Source organism: Pantherophis guttatus, chromosome 1 (genome assembly GCF_059756535.1).
Source record: "Pantherophis guttatus breed Tessera chromosome 1, ASM5975653v1, whole genome shotgun sequence".
NCBI lineage: Eukaryota > Metazoa > Chordata > Lepidosauria > Squamata > Colubridae > Pantherophis > Pantherophis guttatus.
In genome coordinates this window covers 269,705,702-269,730,114 of record NC_142063.1, presented here as the reverse complement: position 1 = coordinate 269,730,114, position 24,413 = coordinate 269,705,702, and the positions used below count along the sequence as shown (strand labels likewise).

Genomic DNA, 24,413 nt, shown 5'->3' with positions numbered 1-24,413 from the left:
TTCAATATAAAATTTGTTGCCATTCACCCAAAACATCCCCCTAAACAGAGACAAGAGATTGTACTGTCACCAAATCGTAATAAACATTCCACAAAGGCCAATATTTCTAGGTTACATAACAATATAAACAGCTTTGACACTGTTAATTAACATACATGAAAACAACTAAGGTAAAGCAAATACCTATTAGGCAACAGCATGGAGTGGACAGACAATAATGATCATACACTGCACATGGGCAAAATAGACTCCAGTGCACAAAGACAGAATGATTGTCCTTCGGATCTTTAAAGCAATCCAATTTAAGGAATCCATGGAACTACTTTTCCAGGAAAATAATTATCTTAATTCTTTTCATTATTGATGAATAATGGCCATCCATTATTGATGCCAAATATGGAGCATACTAATTAAAATTAAGCTTAATTTTCAGATCAATTCCAAGATCAGATAAGTTCTAAATACCTTAACAAGAGCTATACTCACTATACTTCATCTATAGGGTATTGTGCCCATTAGAACTGTGGTCTTTGGGGTTTCAGGTCTAGCACTAGTCATGAACCTTGGGCAAGAGATGGGTGGCAACTGACTATGCAACATCGTCCCTTGCTGAGCTGTTAGACTTCATCTTGATGTTGGCAGAATGTTTTCCTAAACTAGAGTTGGGGTACTATGGCCCTTGTATGACTTATGCACTTCAACTCCCAGAATTCCTGAGCCAGCAGGTGTTGAGGTCCACAAGTCATAAAAGGGCCATAATTCCCCACCCTTGCCCTAAATCAATGGTGCTAGGGGATTTCCAGCTGCCTTCTTGGGCAACTTGACATTTCATAGCTAACCATGATAAGTCTGGTGTCACAAGCCTCTGCAAGGAGGGAAGACCTGTTTGATTGGTCTGCCTCAGATACCTAACGAACCTCTTTGGTTTTCATAGGGTGCTGGAAATTTTTCCAGGAGCATGATTGGCAGTTCTGCTAAGCTTGAAATAATAAGGCAGCAAGATACCCAAGTAGCCTCTCCTCTTTATTCAACCTGCAGTTTCTCCTTGGTTTACTTGAAGAATTCAAAAAGGTTGACAAGAGAGACATCTAGAGTGCTGCTGGGCAAAAATGAACAGCAAATCTGAATCTGACTGAACACGGGTAAGGCCTATCTTCTCTGGAACAGGAGACCTTGGTCACCACCTCCTGTTTGGATTACTGCAATGGCAGCTACACGGGACTATTTTAAAGACCACTTTAGTGATTCCAAATGCTCCAGAATGCATCAGCTCAAGCAGTTGTAAGCACTAAACAATCTGTCCATGAATCTGCTTTAAGAGCTGAAGTGGTTGCATGTTTGCTAGTGCAATTTAAGGTGTTGGTTCTCACTTATAAAAACTTTTATGGTTTGAGACCTGGGTATGTATTAGATAATCTACTTGCAAGCGATTAAGATATATAAGAGAAGACACTTTCTAGATTCCAACTCTTAGCAAGTGTCTGAATTTGAAATCTTGGATTTGGACCTTTTTTGGTCATTGCCCCTATCAGACTGACTATCTGCTGACATCAGACAGGTTCCAATTCTCCTGAAGTTTCACAAAACTCCCAAGAACTAGCTTTTTACCAAATCTTAGGTTAAGAACAAATCCATACATGCAAATCAGTATTCCGTGTTGGGATTTTACTATTATAGATATTTTTAAAGTTATTTAACTATTACTACAGTAGTAGTAGTAGATCTATAGACCACTTATAGTCAGGTATGGCTAGAACTGTACATAAGCCAAATAAATTATAAACAAATACTATTTATATCCTGATTTTCTATATTACAATTTAAAGATGGTTTAAGATGATGATGATGATGATGATGATGATGATGATGATGATGATGATGATGATTTATTGAATTTATATACCGCCCTACTCCCGAAGGACTCAGGGCGGTGAACAGCCAAATAAAATACATATAATACAAATGTTAAAAAACCATTAAAATACAATTAAATAATTGGCCCGGAAAACAAAATTTAAAACACCCCAAATTCATAAGACAAATTTAAAATTTAAAAATTTAAAAAATTTTTAAAAACAATTTAAAAGGGAGGTTAGGCCAGGCCGGCCTGCTGGAATAAAAATGTTTTGATGTTTTGAGATCATATTTCTTTCTTTCTTTATTGCATATGCATATGACCAAATATTTATTAACTGAAAATTAGAAAATAAAAATATAACACTTGAAAACAATGTGTAAAAAGTACTGATGTCAATGAAGCTGAAGTCTAACACACAGAACTCTCAACACCTATATCATACAAATCTGTAAACAGTAAAGCTTTTATATCTAAATAGTCCCTGACAATATTTAATATTATCAGTTAATATAATTACCAGTATAATAAAGTGGTATTACATATGACATTATTCTGAATATATATTCCTATTGAACATGCTTGGCTAATATCTGTGCACATATTTTATTTATCATATCTATATCTTTCCTTTGAGTACTTCTACATGTGAAGTAGATTAGTAATCAATAACTTTACAATAAATAAAATTTGTGATGAATAAACCCCATGATATTTGGTCGTAGTAAAAGTGTTAAACCTATCATTATTTCAGGTAAGTATAGCAGGAACTAATAAGAAATGTTAGAACATCTACTAAAAATTACTTAAAAGAAATATTCTAAATTATGTAATGCTCAAACAGCATTCTGTATTTAAGTTCAAAATGTAAAGGCGATACTGTTCTAGTTTAATATTTATAAATGTAAACTTAACTCTAATCCTCCCTGTACACACTGAAAATAATAAATAATATGCTCTTAAAACTGTTCATTAACCAAGTACTAAACCCACGTAAGCACTCACCCAGCAGAACAAGGAACAGGACACAAGGTGTTGCAAAAAGCCATCTTTAACACTTCTATAAACATTTATGCAATCTAATTGTAGAACTGAAAACACCTGGTGCAGACACAAGGTGCCAGCTTTATCAGTGAGTTCAGATATAATGAAAAATACACTTATATATTGAGCATCAGATGCCCCATTCTTTTTTTTCTCTCTGTGATCTTTTTGAGATGTATCCAGCCATATAAATAAATGGTCAAAATAGGCTATCTTTGTGTTACTGGCAGGACCTGGATGAGAGACTTCCATATTTTTTATTACTGCAACATTTGTGCTGTGGTAACTAAGGGACGTCACCTTCTGACTTGAATAACATGAAGAAGTGGGTGGAAATCATCCTAGCAGTTAAGCTTTATGATCAGGACATCCAAAATATTTTGAGCATGCAAAACCAAACCACCAAGCCTCCTACACCCCCATTCCTTCTCTGGAGCATTAGGATGACAGCCGTTTCTTTGGCTACTGCTTCAGAAAAGCAGTCCAGAAGGAATGAACAGAAACTGGATGAGTTCAATGTCTTATTTAATGGGCTAATGCCAACAGTGAACTTGTTGTGTAAGGATATAAGTAACAATGAGACACTGAAGACAAGGAGGAGGGGGATGCATTGAGATATTTTTAATAAAAACTCAAACTGTAAAGCATTTGACAACCTTTAATTATATACATTTAAATACCCTGTTTCCCTGAAAATAAGACCCAAATGGAAAATAAGCCCTAGCATTTTTCAGGATGCTTATAATATAAGCCCTACCCCCAAAATAAGCCCCAGTTAAGATTGTCAGCCAGATGGGTGCATTTAATACCATATTTCCCCCAAAATAAGACCTAACCAGAAAATAAGCCCTGATGCGTCTTTTGGAGCAAAAATTAATATAAGACTCAGTCTTATTTTCAGGGAAATGCAGTATGTAAATTCTAAAGGTCAACTTCCAAAGCTATTAAAATTTTCAGTCTACTATTTAATGGACATAATAAATTATGCTCCATCATTCTAATTTATGAATGTATTTTATCCAACTTTAAAACTTGTTTCACAAATTATATGAAACTCACCAGACATTCTAAATGTATACATATTAGAATATGGATATAATATTGAAGAGTTTATGTTTGAGAATGCTAGAAAATATTTCATTTACTAACGTCACAGATAAGTACATTTTGGACAGTCAAGAAGAATGCTAGTAATCGTTTTGGAATATGAATATTCGTGAATTTTTCAGAAATATCTGGCCTAAACTATAACTATACAAACATCCCAACTGTCACTAATGTCTTCTTGGAAAAACAATGTCCAAACATAATACAGAAAATACTTAACTTCTAAAGCAGATTATTAATACGCATTGAAAATATCATTTTAAATACAGTTCTTTTAAATACTAGAACAGTATCTTATAAGGTCAAATCAAATGCCTATTCAGTTCAACACGTTGTTGCTAAACCACCCATATCCAAATCACACAACTAATAGAAAACATACGAAAAATAATTTTATACAAAAAAAAAAGAACAAAAAACCCTTGAGTCCATTGCCATGGTTTCCATCCACATAGTTTAGGCTCCCCCCCCCCGCAATCAAATATTTTGCTTGAAGTGGAGTGGAATAGGGTTTGGTGGAGTAGGTGCTGAACAGTTTAGAGAAGTGCTGGTAATTAGGTCTTTGCTGTATTCTGTTACCCAACTTACTCAACTTCTGCCCTAACCCTGCCCTCCCCTTGGTAAAGAAGTGGCACACCTTAGATTTGAGGAGGGTCCTCCACATCTATGTTAAGAGGACTGCCAACCTGAGGAAAACAGAAGCACTGTTTATTTCCTTCCAACCAGTTTCCTTAGGTAACAAGGTCACACCTTCCACAGTGGGTCAGTGGCTTCGACTAACCATCACCAAGGTGTATGAGCTGCAGTCCCTGCCTAGACCCACACAAGTGACAGTGCACTCAACCCGGAGTGTAGCTACAATGGCGGCGTGGGCAACACGGGCCTCTCTAGAGGAAGTCTGCGGAGCGGCCACTTAGTCTTCCCCTTCTCCATTTGTTAAGCATTATAAATTGGACATATTTGCCACGGCGGAGGCAGTATTCGGTCACCGAGTCCTTCAATGTGTACATACCGAGAGAGAGACCCCTGACCAGACTGTAGCCCACCCATGAGGACAGCCAGCTTTGGTATGTTCCATTCCTGGATGCTATCTCCACCACTATGGAGAAGGGGCATTGGTCTTACCTGATATGCTCCTTCTCGTTGGGTGGAGATAGCATCTAGCCCCACCCTGAAAGCTGTCTGGTCATCGGTCACCAAGAATGACTGCGATAACGACATGTCAAGTCTGTCACTTCATCTTCCCACTTCAAAAGCTGGGAAGCCCTAGCAACAGAGGCGTGGCATTACAACTTTGACAGACTTAGTCCAATCAACTGAACAGATGAGGACAACCCATTCCTGGATGCTATCTCCACCCAACAAGAAGGAGCGTATCGACTAGTGCCCCTTCTCTTGGATTGGATATGCCCCTTAGGCTTGACAGTGGGAAGATGTGTAGATATTCCAGAGATGGTCATGAGGAGGAATAGCAAGAGACAGTGTTTAAGACCAGTACTGTATTCCAACCACCTATGCTCATCCTAAAGACCTTCTATTTGGGCTGCTTTAAACTCCAGTTGTTACTACTTAACGCCAGGCTAATTCAGAATAAAGCCCACCTCTTTCACAACTTACATTGGTCCTAGACCCTTATGATGTGGTGTGCCTCGGGGCTTAGATTTCTCTTTAATATCTACATGAGACCACTGTGGAAGGTCATTCAATGACATTTGGTGCAGTACCTTCAGTATGATGAGATTACCCATCTGCACTTCTGGCCAACCAACCAAATATTGTCCCAATAGCTGGAGGCTGTGAGAGGGTCTGGATGGAGAGGACCCTTTAATGTCTGATCATGACAGACTGTAGGTTTTTGCTGCCTCAGATCTAATAAGGGGTCATCTTTGAGTCTTGATAGAGTGGCACTTTCCTGAACAGAGCTTGTATAATTTGGGGACCCTCCGGGACTCGTATTGTAAGTTTGAAGAACAGGTGGCAGCAATGGCTAAGGGAGTCGTTGCATAGAATCAATCTTTTGTGCCAACTGTGCCATTTCCTAGATTAGGAAACCTTGTTCATAGCCAGTCATGCACTGGTTACTTCCCATTTGGATTATTGCAATGTGCTGTATATGGGATGCTCTTGAAGTCGATCTGGAAGTTAAAGTGGGTCCAGAATGCAGTGGTAGGCACACTTATGGGCGGGCACTCATGGTTCACTCATACTATGCTGCTGCTGTTGTGTGAGCTGCATGGGCTTCCAGTTTCTTTCCAGCTACAATTCAAGGTGCTGCTTATCAACTTTAAAAGCCTGAATGACACAGGGCCAAAGTATTTGCTGGACTGCCTCTCCCTGAGAGTATCTACTCGTTTACCACATCAGATGGGATAGAAACATTCTAGGTTCATTACCTTAAATGACATTTGGGAGGACTTAGGAAGTATATCTCCTCTATAGCAGCCTCAATTCTGTAGAAAATCTTCCACAGTGAGTTCCTGCAGGCCACCTCCCCTCCTAGCCTTCCAGAAAGCTTGAAGAGCAGGCTCACTCTTCCCCAACTATAGGGTTAGGGTGAGGATGGATCCCAATCAAATTAAATGCTGTTGTATGGAGGAGTATTTGTTTTCAGGGTGCCAGGAACTTTTGATACTGGTTCTATTGTCTTTTTTGTGAGCAACCCAGATTTATAGTACATAAGGTGGGTGATAATATAAACCAACCAACCAACCAACCAACCAACCAACCAACCAACCAAATAAATAAATAATAAATAAATAAATAATTCAAAAGTTTCTCCATAATTTGTGACAGTATTATCCACCATGAAAACAAATCGCCTTGTATGCAAGATGATCATTATTTCGCTACATATTTTTTGTATTATTATATAAGACTAAATACCCATACATTTACATTCCCAATTTGTAGTTACACAACCATCAATTATAGTTTCATGATTGATCAGGATCCAAATGTTTAGGAACTAAAAGAGCTGAGAAACATGAAATCGTTTTCCAAAACTAGCCTTTCTCATCTGCAAAATAATCATTGAGTAACTACTAGGAAGTTACTAAGCAATAGCATCTTGCTCTCTTACCAGCCAGCTTCTCTGAAAAAGTATACTGTAAGCACTGTTGCACAAATCTTTTGTGGACCAGGTGAACTAATATTAGAGCCCTGAATCATCCTATCCAACTGATGTACAATAGTCATGGACAAAGAACACTTCTTCACACAACAACTGCATGATTAATCTATGGAAATTACTGGCACACAAAGTATGTCATAAGCTGAATTTAGTTCACAGAGGTTTATCAATGGCTCCTGGCCATGATAATTGTGGCCCATCCATATTGTGAGAAAATACGTCAATAGACATTAATTTTTGAATTTTGTCGTGTTGCCATCACGTTCTCTTAAGGGCTTTTCACAAGCTTATGTGTTTCTCAGAATAACTTGCCAGACCTACATGGAAAATAAGAATCCTTTGATTGGTTCAGCAAAAGTCTGCAAAATGATCTAATACTATATAGATTTTTATATAAAAATACTGTCCTACTTCATTCACCTCACTAAAGCTGCGATTCTCTGTGCTATTAATTAAGAGTATTTCAGTGAAATTTGTTTCTGAAGCACAATATGCAAGATAGGACTATCTAATAGGGATGTGTAATGCTTCAGCATGTGCAGAATCATGACCATAGCACTCATCTGTGACTCACTGAAATAGACTGTCTACAGGACTGTGCTGCTGTGAAATTCTTGAAACAGAGAAGTCTCCTTTAACAAGGTGCAGCCAGGTGCTATATTTGTACTCACAAATATTCTAAAGTGCCCCTTCCAAAGCTAAACCCAAGCAAAATAAACAATGCCACTGCCGCTGAAGATTAGGTCTGAAAAACCCAGGGTGGATAAAAATCAATGATTTTTTTTAAAAAAACATCAAAAAAAGCAGATTTTTTTGATTTAAATCGGATTTTTTTGATTTTTATCGAATTTATTTTAATAAAAAACTTTGGGGGTAAACATCTATCGTAAGATAGTTTTCTATTTAAGATACATAAATAATTTAGTTTATTCAGCACGAAATGGAGCTTAGTTATGTAGCATGAGGCTGTATATTCTGCAACACTGGGACTATCGGTGAGTCAACAGTGGGTCAAAGGAGTAGCAGAGATGACAGTTGCTCTTTAAAAATTATGATTTAAATCGAGTTGATTTAAATCAAGCCTTTTTACTAGTGATTTAAATCATGATTTAAATTGTGATTTAAATCAACTTGATTTAAATCAAATCTACCCTGGAAAAACCTATAGCTATCTCTCTTCTACCTATTTTTAATTCCCATTCTGTGATTAATAAAAATAAAAGCACAGCCATAAAATAAGGATATGCAAATTCCTCTGTACTGTGCTTGGGGTGAGGGTTAAATCAAAACATGATAAAGAGTTAAGACAAAAAAAGATGAATGGAACAAGGGTAATAAATTAATACAATTTAATTTCTATTCAAATGGAATGAAATTAAATTAACTGATTACAGTTAACATTGTCATTCCTTATGTAGCTGATTTGTTTTTACAATCATGATAGAGATTACAATTTGCAGAGAACTGGGGGAGAGGTTCAGGGAATCTCCACATATGGATTTATTGGACTGCATGCAGTGTTGGGCATGCATTAAGCATTCTTTCTCATAGGTTTGTGAAACTTTGCCACAACAAAATTTCCTTCCTTCATAGGAAGGTAGGTCTGAAAACAACCTATCGTATTATTCCCGACAGTTTAAATATTTGCATCACTTTCAATCACTCAACAACACCAGAAACTTCAGCAGCAACAGGCTAAGTAGATCCAATCTATCAGAAAAAAGAAACTGCTTCCTTTTCAGCACTTGATAAAGGAGGACACCATGACTGAGCTAGCATTAAACTGCCTAACTCCAAATGACTTTATGTGGTTTGCAAACATTAAAAAGCAATGCAGCAATAAAACAAAAAGAACACAAGCCATGTGAATCAAGAAAAAAAAAACAGTTCCTCAGACAAAATCCTTATTCCAAAATCCACACTAACCCAAGGTCTGGGAAAACAGCCAGGTTTTCAAAGATCTCTTGAACATCAAGGTGGAATTCAGGTAAATTGGGGGGGGGGTATTGCAGTTCCAGAGGGCAGATGCTGTGATAGAAAAAGAATGTTTCCTGGGTCCAGATAAATGTTTACTGTTTAATCAAAGGGATTATGAACACATACTTTCTGGCGCAAGAGACCCTCCCCACACCCCTTCCACTTGGACAGTCCAGAAGGGTACTACAATTCATGGTATCAAAAACCACTAAGAAATCAGGGAGCCATGAAAAATGCATCATCCTCATCCCAGCTGAAAGGATATCAGCAAACAGGACTGATGCTATGTTTGAAAGATACCCTAATCTGAAATCCAACTGAAATGGGTTCAGATAATCTATTTCTTCCAAACTCCTATGGAGCTGTATGTTCAGTCACCTGGCTTCTTGAGGAAGGGGTACAAAGGTAAGTCATACATACAAGGGTTCACCTTACTTTCTTTTGTCAAAATTTTACTTATTTTATAATCCATCCTGTACTGACAAGTGTACAATGCTGGATTCTTAAAAGAAGGCATTTCCTGAGTACCTGCTGGTGAGGAGTAACATGAATCAACAGGATGTTATCCAAGTGAGAAAAATAATTGCTTGGGAATTACGAAGATTAATGTAGCACTTTGACTGTCAGCTGGAAATCTGAAAATATCAGAGCCATGAAATAATTTTCATTCTCACTTCCCAAGACCAATTCCCACTAATATACATTAGTTATGCAATGCAGTACAGTGCAAAGAAATGATCACATGGAGTTCACAATCAAATTCCAGAAAACGGTAGTTTCAAGCAATCCATAATATGTATCTTAATGTTACTGAAGTTCTGGTTTGCAATGTAACAAAAGGTTATCTTATCAATTTCAGATCATATTTGATAGAGTTAACTGATTCTAAGATTAAATACTTCAGATACATGTTTAATTTGTCTCTCGTCATTAAAGTTCCCTGAGCTGCCTATGACAAGACACTATTCCTATCCTTAATCATTACATACATGGTTGTGCACAGAATAAAATAAGAATTGGTTAATATTTTCTTACAGAAAATCTGGAACTATAAAGAAAGTTATAAACAACGAAGCACTGCACATTTTCAGGAAACAGGGAGTTCAGGTGAAATCAGTAACCTGAATTGCAAACATATCCTTTCTATAGTGATAGATTGATATAGTGATAAATTGGTGTAAGAATCCAAATTAGAAGAGCAGACATTGAAAACAGAAGAGCAGATTCACTTTCCACCAATCCAGTTCTTGAGACTAGACTTCTTTTCTTTCCAAATAATCACCAGTTAAACACACAATTTGAAAGTCATTTTCTGAATATCCTTGAGACTGCATTTCCAACACCCTGCTTTAAAAAGAAGCAGAAAAAAATGCTTTTTTTCCAACTACCTTTTATGTATTTTTTTTCCTGCCTGTTGAAACTTGGTGGGGGAATTAACTAGTTATTTGCACTTGAAATTAGAACTGTACTTGACAGAAAATCCGAAGTATCGTTCTGCTACTGCAATATTTAGTGAAAACGGCATTACAGAGGCATATGAACAAAAGATATGAAGAGTGGGAAATTAGTTAACCTGGAGAACAACAGATAAAATTCATAAAAATTTGAATGTAAACTTATTTACAAAGCACTATACTAGCTCTGATTAACAAATTTAGTATACTTGAGTTTTTGTAACATAAGCATTCAATTTATTGCATCAATGAAATAAATTTCAAAATAATGGCCTTTTTCCTCTTTGTCCAAATGTTCACATCTGAATCTATTTCTTCAGTAGCATTTTAGGGCTGAAGAATTCATTTAAATGCATTTATGCAATCTATACTGCAACACACCACAGTTTTAAAAGGAAACCTGCACCCCCTTCCCTTAGTGCAATTATCCCTGTTGCAGCACGCCTGCAACCACCACTAGAAAATACATTGGCTTCAGAATTTTCCCTTGTAAAGAAATAGTAGTGGAGAGATTGAGGGATTTTCATGCTAAAAGAGAACAAGAACTACACCCCTGATCTGTTGCACGCTGCCTTTTTAGACTATGACCCATTGAACTTCTGAATAAGCTCGCACAGGATGGAGCTGTGGCATGTTGAAATGTTATTTACCATTATGAATAATGCAAAAACGAGCCTGGAAAAGATCTTCCGGGGGAGGTAAAAGTACTGGTTTCAATGCATTTCAATGCATACAGCCAACATTCGTTGCAAGTGGGTAATAAGTAACTGCCTATTTTTGGAATTCCTGTTCTGCAAAGGCAAAAATAAGATTTTGCGTTCTACAAAAACCGACTCACAGCAACCGTGTGAGCTCGGCTGAGCGCAGAGCAATGGTAACAGGGTGCTTTTGGGTTGGCAAAACGGTTAGTCTACTTAACCAAAAAGAGCATCAAAAAAAGAAAAAAGAAAAAAAAGCAACCCCTCTTGCAGAAGCAGCAAGGCAGGCGGAAGCTACAGAAAGAAAAAGTTAGTGAAAAGGCAGGCGAGGCAGCTGTAGGAAAAGGGAGGAGGGGAGAAAAACCGAGCAACTTTCTCTCTTGCTAATGCATTAATTTTTGGCAGCCCCGTCGGAGTCTGACCTGCTTGCCGAGCAGCTGCACTCCGGCTTTGGCTCCTCCATGGCTCTGACGGAGGCGGCGGCGGCGTCTTTCATGCGTGCACCAGGGCAGGCATGGCAACCCGCAGGAGCTCTTCCGCAGCCCGGCCTGGCGACCAGAGCGAAGGAGCGCGGGAGGGGGGGGGGCAGCCGACCGACAGAAAGAAGCGATGTCACTCACTCGCTCACTCACGACCCGGCTGCAGAGACCCAACCGCGCCGAGCTGGCCGTGCAGCCGCCATCTTGGAAAGAGGCTCCAAGAGGAGCGAAGCCGGGAGCATCGCTCGTACGGAGAGCGTCTAGGGACAAAGCCCTCCACAGGCGCTCTCATTCGCTCCTCGGAGCGGCAAGTGGAACGGGACGCCACCCGGAAGGAAGAGGAAAGGAACGTCCCATGCAGGAGTGGAGACGCTGCGGTGCGCGTCTAGGAGGAGGAGGAGGACCGGACCTCTCCACTCCGCTCGGAATTCCTTCCTTTTGCAAATCCCGGATTGCAGCCCCGCCGTGCGCAATGCCTACTGAAGGATTGCTCTTGCAGCCGCGTGCTGCTTGGTGGCTGGGCTCCTGTCCGGGATGGCTTTCCTTATCTCAGGGATAAGGAGAGCCAGGTAAAGCTAAAAGTAGAATAAGCGGCATAGACGGGAGACGGGGATTTTACTTATTCATTTATTGGCGGACAGCAGTGGGGGAGAAAAAAAAACAGGTAAGCGTCATATCCTTGCAAATCAATGCTTGCCTCATTTACTCGGAGGCAGCGTCACTGACCTCAGCAAGGCTTACTCATTGATACCGCTGGATAAGTTACCTGCTTGCACGCAGTGGGATTTTCTTTTTAGGGTAAGCACGAAAAACGCCGCTCAATATTACATAGAATAATCTATGTCTTATGATTTATCCCGTTGGATTATGGGGTCTAAAGTACCGTTTGATGTTTAAAAAAAAAATAAATGGCTTTTTTTATACCTAAAAAGTATAAAATTTATATTGAACAAGCAAAACAGCCCCTAGTTACCTTTGGTGATCATGAAAAATTATCCTGTTACTACAGGAGTTATTGCACTTTCCCAACCTGATGTCCTTCAAATGTATTGGAACTGTAAACCCAATCTTGGCCCCAGATTTGAAAATCATAGTATTTGCAGACACTAACCAGACTGAGAAAAAGTAAAGTGCATATATAGTCCAACAGAGATTAAAAATCTATTTATGCACAGTAACACCCAAAGTATTGGCCTGAAGATGTACACTAATGAAATCATGCAATCCTTAGAATGAGCATACAATCAGGTTTTTTAATCCTTGCTTCTTTTAAAGGCCCTTTTCTGTAAACAGAAGTGTAAACTATAAACAAAAGTGGGGTGCAAACATGATTAACACCTTTGATATAATGGTGAAACAGTGAAATGTAAGATTTTTGTTTTTATGCAAAGGAATACCTCTTAGTAAATGTTACTGATGCATTTTTTAAAAAGACTTTTTATCCCACCTCAATTATTTTTATATTTTAAATCAAGGTAGGGAAAGGCTGTGTCCATTTTATTCCACAACTGCAATCTTATGAGGTAGGCTGGCCAAAAGTCACCCAATGAGTGCCTGTAACTGAGTTTAAACTAGAACCTGAGCCTCTACTTCTAATCCAATGCCAAAACACTACACTAAATTGGCTCTCTAATATGATCCAATCAAATGCCTTTTTGCAAGAGGCTGACTCTGTAAACCACTTAGAGGGCCGTAAAAGCACTATGAAGCAGTATATAAGTCTAAGTGCTATTGCTATTGCATTTGATTGGATATTACCTTTAAGGATATTGCCTTGTACTTATCTCACCTTTAAGGATATTGCCTTGTAATCTCAATTTCTACAAGTTTGGGCTTTTTAAAAAAAACCTTACTTACCTATGGCATGTTTCTATCAGTTTAGATTGACATTTGGTTTAATGTGATCATAGATCATCTTTTAAATGAAAAAAGTGTCCCTTTTTATAGACAATAGAATAAAGTAATTCACAAACCTTTTGTAAAAGAAGCATGACTGCCTCTTTATTTACATCAATGTGGTTATGATTATTTTTATTACTTTCATTTTACATTACAAATGTCAAACTAATGGAAGCTTTCATCCTTTCATCCTTATTGCAGAGCAAGGATTGAATGTTCATATAAATAAAAATAAACCTGAAACAAACAAACAAAATGTGGATATACACTTTCTGTCTAAGCGTATACAAATCTACTACTATAATCAGATTCTCAAATATATCATTTGCAAGAAGGATTGGGGAGAATAAGAGCAACTTTAGCCTGCATCCCTGCAAAATTATGCCTGCTCGTGTTGGTTATACTGAATACATACATCATTAATCTATACAGCATACAAAGACATAGTTTGTTTTAATCATAATTCATTGAACAAGAGAATAGCTTAGTTCATAACTACTAAGCCAATAACCAAACCACAATAGATGGGATCATGCAACATGCTTAGCTATAACTGTCCAAGCCACATTATGGTTTACTAAAATCCATTGGTATAAGGAGCTTCCTGTTTTCCTGAAGGGTAGCTGCAGACATTTCAAAAGGCAGGGAAAGAAGTTCCTATTGTAGGAACTCATAATTATTTTTGTATAAACCATTGTGAATACCCTACCAGGGTAATGGCTCATTAAACGAATTATTAGATCAGAAGCTGTTTCCAGTTAATGCTAAAATCAAAGGATTAAGATTTACTATCACTCCCAGAAGGGACCCCATAGCTGCTCAGTCTTGGAGAGGAAATGCCAAATACCCATAGGTGAGTTACTCTAAAATACAGGAAGTTCAGCTGAGGACAAAATGTCATTAAACATACTGAAAGTGAAAGGTGGATACAAAGTTGTAAAACTAAAAAGACTCTAAAGACCAAAGTTATTCTTTGCTAGTAAAACCATTGATCAGAAGTTTTATCCAGGGATTATCAGATGGTATGCCTGTTTTCTGCCAAGGTTCAAACACTGTATCAGCCACCAACATTTCATGCCTTCCTAATGTGTCATTATGAAACAGTTGTGCAGTGAGCTTCAATGTACTTCTCTGTGCCAGCAGTTAATTATAAAATAAAGTGCAATGTTGTTATAGGTCAACACATAGTTATTTTGGAAAAAATCTATGTCGTGTGTTAGTTTGGTATCTAAAAACAAATAGGCAAACAATTACTGCTGTACGCAAACATAATAAAGCAGTGCTGACATTTTAAAAGCCATCAAATTTTCTTAGAAAGAACTACAGGGTTAGACAAATGAGCAAAATGGGTGTGTGTAAATTGAATTTAGGGAAAATAAATGGTAGTTGGGTTATTCAAAAAGCTTAAAAGGTAAACATGGATTTCAACTAAGCGAACCATGATTTATGATCAATATTCTAGTCACTATGTCAATTCACAGATTATTCTATTTCATTTTAATGAATTTTTTAAGAAGAATATCCCGTCTTTCCGTCATCAGCTTAAGGTAGTATAAGTACTCTTCCTCCTTTTAATTTTCCCCACAGCAACAACCCTGGAAGCAAAGTGACTGACCCAAAATCACTTGAGGTAGGATTTCGCAGGAAGCTCTACTGAAGCAATGCAAAGCAGCAAAAAGGGGTGGAGTAGGAGGATCACCCACTGCTTTCAGAAGTACAAAAATATGTCAGAAAAAAGTAAAAGGGTGGTTGTGGGGAATCCCCAAAAGACCAACAGTGATTAAACCGGATGAATCAACATAACAACAATAACACAAGCCGATTGTGTATTGGGAGAACAAAAAAGAGATAACGGACATGCTCTTTAATTTGTAACAGACTGGTTGCACTTTGATTACTAAAATTCTCATCTTTTTTAACATTAAGAATAGCAAGAGCACTATACTGCTTCATAAGTGCTTTACAGCCCTCTCTAAGTGGTTTGCAGAGTCAGCATATTGCCCCCAACAATCTGGGTCCTCATTTTACCAACCTCAGAAGGATGGAAGGCTGAGTCAACCTTGAGCCTGGTGAGATTCGATCTGCCAAACTGCTGGCAGCCGGTGATCAGCAGAAGTAGCCTGCAGTACTGCACTCTAATCACTGCACCACCACAGCTCATAATAGATATTCCTATCTTTTCAGTTTGGTGTAGGCTAGAAACTGGGAAGCCATGAGTTCTAGTTTCACCTTGGGCACTAAGCCAGCCAGGTGATTGGGCCAATCACTTTCTCTCAGCCTTAGGAAGGAGGAAATAGCAAACCACTTCTGAAAAATCTCACCATGAAAACTGCAGGGACTTCTCTAGAAAATCTCTGCGAATTGGACACAATTGAATACAGGTAGTCCTCGACTCTGGCCAGAGCCACAGCCATCAAAAATACAATCCTCGAGTTAAAACAGTTCATTTTTAGTGACCATTCAAAGTTGCAACGGCACTGAAAAAAGTGACGTATGACAATTTTTCACACTTGACCATTGCAGCATCCCCATGGTCCCATGATCAAAATTCAAATGCTTGGCAACCAACTCATTTATGACTGTTGCAGTGTCCTTGGGTCAGGTGATCACCGTTTGCGACCTTCTGACAAGCAGTCAATGGGGAATCCAGTTTCACTTAATGATATTACTAACTGAACAACTGAAATGATTCACTTAACAACTGTGGCAAGAAAGGTCGTAAAATAGGGTAATGTTCACTTAACAAATGTTTCACTTAGCAAGAGAAACTTTGGGCTTAATTGTGGCCATAAATCAAAGGACTACCTGAGGAAAAAAAAATCCTGCTTTTGGTCTCATCCATTCTGCCACCATTCTGAGAAACAGTTTCAAGCCAACCCACAGTCATGTTCCCCACAGCTGGCCTCAAAAACAGATGGGACAATCAATGCTGCCTCCAGTTGCCTAAGACACTGCAAAGAAATGGCTGTCACGGTTCTGAGCTCTGAGCCTCACGGAATTAGGACACCACACAGCAAGCAGAGTAACACCCCTTTATTCCGGCACAGAATCTCGGCACGAAGTGAGTCTAAATCAATACTATCAGCCTTCCAGCTGATTATGAAGGGCCGGAGCTTCCCGCTCCTCTCCAGGTGTTCTGGAACACCAGCAATCACCCTTTGTGCCTTCAGTGTTCATGCCTTAGCCGTCGCTGCTCTGACATCTCGGGCTAGATTCGGGTCCCATTGCTCCACCGTGCACCCTCTCCCCGTGAGTTCCTCAGCACCATCCCTTTCGTGACAGGGCCTCTTGAGTGACAGGACTTTTTCCCTCTCCCCATGTGTGGCGACCCCAAGACGACGCACAGGCACTCTCAGCCGCCACCATATTGGAGGTTGACAATGGCATTGAACCATTTAACAGTATTTTGTTTGGCATTTAAAAGATATTTTGTCATCACAGTTAACTGCAATGCAGTCTAAGCACCATATATGTCTGCTCAGAGTACAGTATTAAAATAGCAGAAGAGAAAAACAATGCAACAGTGACTTAACCACTGGGGTCAGTGTTTCCCACCAGTAGAAAACAGGCCCATTCTTAAACTCAGAAGAAATTGAAAGTGAGTTTCCTTGTTCTCCATGAGTTTCCTTCATCTTGAACTGTACCTCAACTGGAACCAAAGTGGCTTGCCTGCCTAGCAGATACTATATTGGGAGACCTCATAGAAGTGGGACTGATCTAGGAATACCACAAACATCACATGCAGACTTGTGAAGGTATCCTTTCTTTTTTCAATTATCTCAACACGGGTAGCACTAACAACCCGCTCTCAACAGAGGGGGAGGGATACGACTCCTCCTATCTCCTGTTTACAACACAGTCCTTTCCGCAGTTCCAAGAAGATTCCACACCCATTTGCACTATTCAGGTGACCCTGAGGGCACAGATAAACCTTCAAGTTTTCCAGATGACTACAAGAAATATAAATCCTTCCATCCTCCACCCTTCAGTCAAGAACTGAAGAAGCTTCTTGGATGAAAAGTGAAATGTCTTTAAAGAAAAAAAAAATCAAAGTCCGTTTGCCTTTTGAAAAGCATTTTAGGGACAACCATGACCTGGATAACTGAGGATCTCCATAGACACTAGTGACTGATGTGTTGTTTTGTTGTGAGGTCCCAGCTCTTTCTTCAATTTTTGAAATGAATGTATTATTTTGACTTCTTAGTGGAATAGTTAAGATAATACATCCAATGAATGTTTTAAAACAGTTCAAATGGCACTATTCATTTTTTTCTTAAAAAGGCAAGCAAGCACAAGGACTGACTATGCTCAGTGTCACACAATGTTCTCTGACCAGATAGCAACAGTTCAAATTGGTTTTGGTGGCAGGCCCTCTGTGTGTGTATGTAATCAGCAGGGACAGCTAATGAGTTGCCCTCAGGGTACCGTTGGCCTTTGACTCTTCTCAAGTTCAATCAGCATGGCAACTAGGTTAAGAAGTATGGAAATTGCAGTCCAGAAATATCTGGAATACCATAAACTGCCGCCTCAATGTATTTATTTATTATTAAATAGATACCCCTCTTTTCTGCTTTTCCAAACCTACCAAGCATTTTACAACGATAAAACAAAATGCAAACTACAGAATATGACATAAAACCTAATACAATTAAAATAAATTAGCCTATCATTAAAATCATTTAACAATATATGATGCCTTAGTCACTTCCCATTTGGCCTTCAGCAATGGACTCTACGTGCGAATGCCCTAAAAACCATTCAGAAGCTTCTTCAGCTGGTCCAGAATGTAGTGGCATACACACCATTGGTCAAGGTTCACCCATGTGACACCTCCATCCAGCTGCCCTGGCTTCCAGTAGCCTTCCAGGTACAATTCTACGTGCTTGTTATTACCCACATGGCACACGGCCAGGTTACCTCCTCTTCTCAATACAGGTAGTCCTCAACTTAATGGCCACAATTGAGCCCAAAAGTTTATGTTGTTAAGTGTGACAATTAAGTGAATTTTGCCTCATTTTACGAACTTCGTTGCTACAATTCAGTGAACTGCAGTGAATCACTGCAGTTGTTAAGTTAGTAACATGGTTGTTAAGTGAATCTGCCTTCCCCATGGACTTTGCTTGTCAGGTCGCAAAAGATGACCTCAGGACACTGCAACTGTCATAAAATATGAACCAGTTGCTAAGCATTTGAATTTTGATCACGTGACCATGAGGATGATGCAACAGTCCTAAAGTATGAAAGCCAGTCATAAGTCACTTTTCCTTGCCATTGTAACTTTGAATGGTCACTACACGAATGGATGCAAGTCAAGGACTAACTGTACTCTTGTCCATCCTACCAGATCCAGCAAGATAGACATTCTGCAGGTCCATTCTATGAAACAATATCATATACAAGTAGTCCTCAGTTTATGACCACTCAGTTATGATTTACCTGAAAAAGCAGAGCTATGACCCGGATCCAAAGTTCTGATAGCCACACCCCCATCACAGTCACATGACCCCCACTTCGGACATTCAGCAACATGGCTGCATTTATGGCTGGCTGCAGTGTCCCCTGGTCACACGACTGTGTTTTACAAAGGTCTCGTCAAAAACCAGCACTAACTTCTGGTTTCTGGCAAAACTGCACTATAGCAAACAATGGGTTTGCTTAATGGCCGCTGCAAAGTCATAAAAAAGTTTCACAATTGTTACGACTTAGTGAGTCGTACCTGGTTTTATTACTTTTTTGCCACAGTTGTTAAGCAAATCACTGCAGTTGTTATATGAATCACATGGTCATTAAGTGAATCCAGCTTCCCCCATTGACTTTTGCTTGTTGGAAGCCTGCTGGGAAGGTGGCAAATAAAGATCACGTGGTCCTGGACTCTGCATCCATTGTAAATAAATACCGGTTGCCAAGTGCCCAAATTTTGATCATATGACTATGGGGATGTAAATGCAAGAACTGGTCATTAAGTCACTTTTTTCAATGCTGTTGTAACACTTACAAATGAATGGTTGTAAGTCAAGGACAACCTGTGTTATTATTTTTAATAGTTCTTTCTATATTGTACAATGTGGTCTTCCCTTGTATACTATTTATTAATCACCTGCAGTTATTTGTTTAAACTGTGCAGCCACATTTTCTAAATAATTCTAAATGAATAAATACATCTTTCTTCAATTAGGGATTTCTGCTGTAACACATTCTTTCCTGAAAGCTACTGTTGCCATACCTGCAAAATTTTAACTCTGAGCCTACATCAGGCACCAAGAAAAACCTTTGACAGAAAGGATATTTTTGTCTTAGCACCTTCACCTTATTCTCTCTCCATATCAAATCTGGGTTCTATTAAGTCATTGCTATTCTGGGAGACTTTAAAACATGGTACCATAAGGTCAGAGAATTCTTGAGCTTCATTCTCTCTTGCTTCTGCCAGCTGAAGAATTTGTCTCTACTTCCTGTCTTGAAAAGCTATTACAAATTATAGTACATCTTGCCTTCTTATATAATAGCTGTTTCTAATTTTTATTGGCAGATAAAGTCATGTAAATGTTATGCTATAAATACCAAAGATCTGATTCCAAAGCTTTCCTGACAAGACCTTAAAAAAGTTTTTAGGATTGAATGCCTCTGTGTCTGTATGTGTGTGTATGTATGAGTTGAGAGAAAGGGGAAGAAAAAAATAGATGGATCAATGGATGGAGAAAGGTAGGTAGGTAGGTAGATAGGTAGATAGACAGACAGACAGACAGGCAAACAAATATTGACGAGATCCACAAAAAAGTTACAATTTTAAAGAACAAAAGATGGCAAGGGAGAAATAAAGACAGTAAAATATGGAAAGATTTTAGTGTAAACTAAATATAAAGCGGACGCGGTAAGACACTGAGCTTGTGGATCGAAAGGTCGGCAGTTCAGCAGTTCGAATCCCTAGTGCCGCATAACGGGGTGAGCTCCCGTTACTTATCCCAGCTTCTGCCAACCTAGCAGTTCTAAAGCACGTAAAAAATGCAACTAGAAAAATAGGGACCACCTTTGGTGAGACGGTAACAGCATTCCGTGCGCCTTTGGTGTTTAGTCATGCCGGCCACATGACCAAGGAGACATCTTCAGACAGTGCTGGCTCTTCGGCTTTGAAACGGAGATGAGCACCGCCCCCTAGAGTCGGGAACAACTAGCACATATTTGCGAGGGGAACCTTTACCTTTTTAAATATAAACAGAATTCCTTTTCTGTTCTCTCCTCCCTTTAATTTATTTTGCTCACTTTCTATGCTTTTTTTGCATACTGTCACTTATTCCAGGAGAATTAGTGTGGTAGTATGTATATATAACAAATATATCTATATACCTGAGGGTAACATGCATAGCAGAAGGGCAAGACTTCCAGGTAGTTTGAGATGCCAAGTTTCATACATGACTGTTGTATTCATGAAGCATATCAAATGTGTCACATATGTTTAGCAGTACAGGTAGTTCTCGACTTACATTCGTTTAGTAACCATTCGAAGTTACATTGGCACTGAAAAAAGTAACATAACTGTTTTTCACACTTACAATTATTGCAGCATCTCCATGGTCAAGTGATCAAAATTCGGTTGCTTGGCAACTGGCATATTTATGATGGTTGCAGTGTCCGGGGTCATGTGATCACCTTTTGTGACCTTCTGACAAGCCAAGTCAATGGGGAAGGTAGAATCATTTAACAACTGTGTTATTAATATAACTATTGCCATGATTCACTTAACAACTGTGGCCAGAAAGATTGTTAAATAGGCCAAAGTCACTTAACAACCGCTTTGCTTAGCAATAGAAATCTCAATTGTGATGGTAAGCCACGGACTACTTGTAATTGGTCCTAGATCCTCCATAAGGTTCGTGCCTGAAGAAACGTTTGAATCCAAATACCACACCCCTAGCTCACACTAGCTTCAGCACAGGGCGGCATATCAAGAAAAGATAAAGCTCCACCCACTGTGACTAATTCAGGGGTGAAATGTTCCCGATTCGGACCGGATCATCCGATCAGGTAGCGATGGAGGCAGATGGTTCGGAGAACCAGTAGCAAAAATCCCTGCCCCCCCCTCCCATGCCCAGCTGAGCCGCACAATCATCAGAGGCTTCTTTTTTTACTTTTAAAAGCATTTTTTCTACAACCTCTTCGGCTGAAAAAATGCTTTTAAAAGTAAAAAAAAAAGCCTCTGATGATTGTGCGGCTCAGCTGGGATCCTCAAAGGCTTTTAAAAGAAAAAAAGCCTTTGCTGGATCAGGCAACTCAGCTTGGATCGTCAAAGGCATTTAAAAGAAAAAAACCCTTTTTTCTTTTAAAAGCCTCTGACAATCCAAGCTGAGTTGCCTGATCGTCAGAGGCATTTAAAAGAAAAAAAAGCCTCTGCTGATCAGGCAACTCAGCTGGGATTGTCAGAGTCTTTTGAAAGCATTTTTTTACAACCTCTTCACCAAAGAGGTTGTAGAAAAAATGGTTTTAAAAGGGGAAAAAAATTGACCACGCCCACCCAGTCACATTATCCCCCCCCACCAAGCCACGCCCACAGAACCGGTAGTAACAAATTTTAGATTTCACCACTGTAATAATTCATTTAACAAGAGTTATTTATCACAGTATTTGCCAGTCGATTTATGAACTGCTGAAAGTGGCTAGGGTTTCTTTCTATTAAAAGGACCTGCATGTTCATCTACAACAGTACACTTTGCTTTTATTTTTGTATTCACACAATCTATCTGCTGACCTGCGCCCCTCCTCAGACCCTGACATACTGATTTGATAACCACTGTGAGCTTATTAAGGTCAAAATCAGCACAAGGGAGTAACAGGAAGGGATATGAGGAGTGTTTTCAGAAGATGACTGTCCAAATTTACGGAAGAGATACTTTAATTTTTCTGTTTAGCATCCCTCATTTTTCATTGCTGGGGCATGAAAAAAGTTGGAAAGATTCTATGTGGAAGATTAGGAACTCCAGATCCCTTGACAAATTCCAAGAAAGAACAAATATGCAATAAATGTCTAGGGGAAAAAACATAAGAGACTACCAAAATATTTTGTCTTTGATTTGAATGTTATAAATCATGATAAGCAGGCTGTGCAGTACAGCTATAAGATTATTCAGCACCATAACACGATGTCTTAAATCACAGATTAATTCCACTGTCAGCTCAAGCCATTAGTGGGTGTTGGTAGTCAGGCAACCGTGCTAAAATCTGTGATAGGGAGAGTTTGTCTACCTTCTTAATTGCACAGAGTGGTTTCACAGCACTGAAGATGATTAAAAGAGAAGAAAGAAGTTTTCAGTGAGAGCAAAAAGATGGAGCAAACCCTTCTGCCTTGACAGACTTTCTATTAAAAATTGAGAAAGGAAACAACTCCTGGGGCAGAATAGTTTCCTGCCATTAGCACAAAATTGCTATGAGAAAGCTGCCTAAATTCAAAAGGTCATCCAAAAAGATTTAGTGTTGTGAAGATACAAATCTTCATTTTGCATCAATTGAAGTTCACAAGAAGCTCCCACCAAGAATATCAGCTTTTTTCCAATGCATCTGTACAGAGAATGTATTTAAGTCGTTTTAAGTAAGAAGTTACCACGGCAACCTCTGTTTTACCAGGAAAATAGTCAACACTGTAACTGAATTTATGCAAAAGTAATGGGAAATTGCTGCTACATGGTTATGCAAGTGCAAAGCTAGACACTGGCACATTTCCACTCTGTAAACCTTTTATTTAGGGAGAAGTGCAAATTGAAGCCACAACAAACTGAAAATTCATTCCCAGCTTGACTATAAATCCCAAGAGAACATTTAGTAAATTGAATTAAATCTAAGTTTGGATTTTTAGTCTCTCCAATGATCCTAGTATACTAATGTAGGATGTCCACCAAATGTCTAGACTCAGAAATGAGAGAGTGAGTAATAGAAGTACTGTGGAATCCTAGAGAGTCGGAAGGAATCTCGGCGGTTATCTTCTGCTCTATGCAGGATCCACTAGAGCAGGAGTGGGAAACGATGGCCCCTTTATAACTTGTGGACTTCAACTCCCAGAATTCCTGAGCCAGCATGGGAGTTGAAGTCCACAACTCATAAAAGGGCCATCGTTCTCCACCCCTGCACTACAACATCTTTATTCATTTATTTGCAATGAATACACCACCTCATTCTAACTAGACTCTAGGTGGCTTACAATATATTTAATATAAGACATAAACAATATAAAGCTATAATAGATTGAAAACCTCCAATGAAGGAGAACTCACCACTTCATGTGTCAGTGTGTCCAACTGGTTAACAGCTTGTAGAGGCAGGAAGTTCCTCCTGATATCTAGCCTGAAACTCCTTTCTGGTCTCTGGTTCAGCTTCTAGGGCAATAGAGAATAAATCCACTACCTCATCTGTGTGGTAATCCTTCAGGTATTTGAAGACTACTATCATATCATCCCTTAGTCCTTTCTGTAAGTTAAACATCCTCAGATTCTTTCACTATTTCTCCTAAGATTTATTTTCAAGATCCTTTACCATTTTGACTGCCCTTTTCTGAACTTGTTCTAATTTATCATGGCTATTTTTAAATTGTGGTGCCCAGAATTGGGCAAAATATTTCAAATAGGGACTGATAAGGGCAGAAACTGAGCAATTGAATTGAACAATTTCTTCCATGATCTGGACATTATGCTTCTATTAATATATCCTGCAATAGTACTTGTCTTCCTGGCAGCTGATGCTTTACACCATTGGCTCATGTTTAATTTATGGTCAACAAGGTCTCCTTTT

At 39.0% G+C, this 24,413-nt stretch overlaps 1 protein-coding gene across 16 annotated transcripts in view; it reads right to left on the bottom strand.

Moving 5' to 3' along the window:
• MAP3K4 (mitogen-activated protein kinase kinase kinase 4) overlaps positions 1-24,413 on the bottom strand; it is a 94,615-nt gene that overhangs the window by 59,199 nt on the left and 11,003 nt on the right. For 6 of the 16 annotated variants that reach the window (XM_034428515.3, XM_034428517.3, XM_034428521.3 and 3 more), the window contains exon 1: positions 11,688-12,448. The exons of 4 other annotated variants lie outside the window; for them this stretch is intronic. In XM_034428515.3, coding sequence (XP_034284406.2) covers positions 11,688-11,761 — 74 coding nt within the window. In that variant the 5' untranslated portion in view covers positions 11,762-12,448. Of the gene's footprint in view, positions 1-11,687; positions 12,449-23,899; positions 24,002-24,413 lie in introns of those variants that run through there. 6 more of the 16 variants (XM_087887712.1, XM_087887738.1, XM_087887741.1 and 3 more) reach the window with 4 other exon arrangements.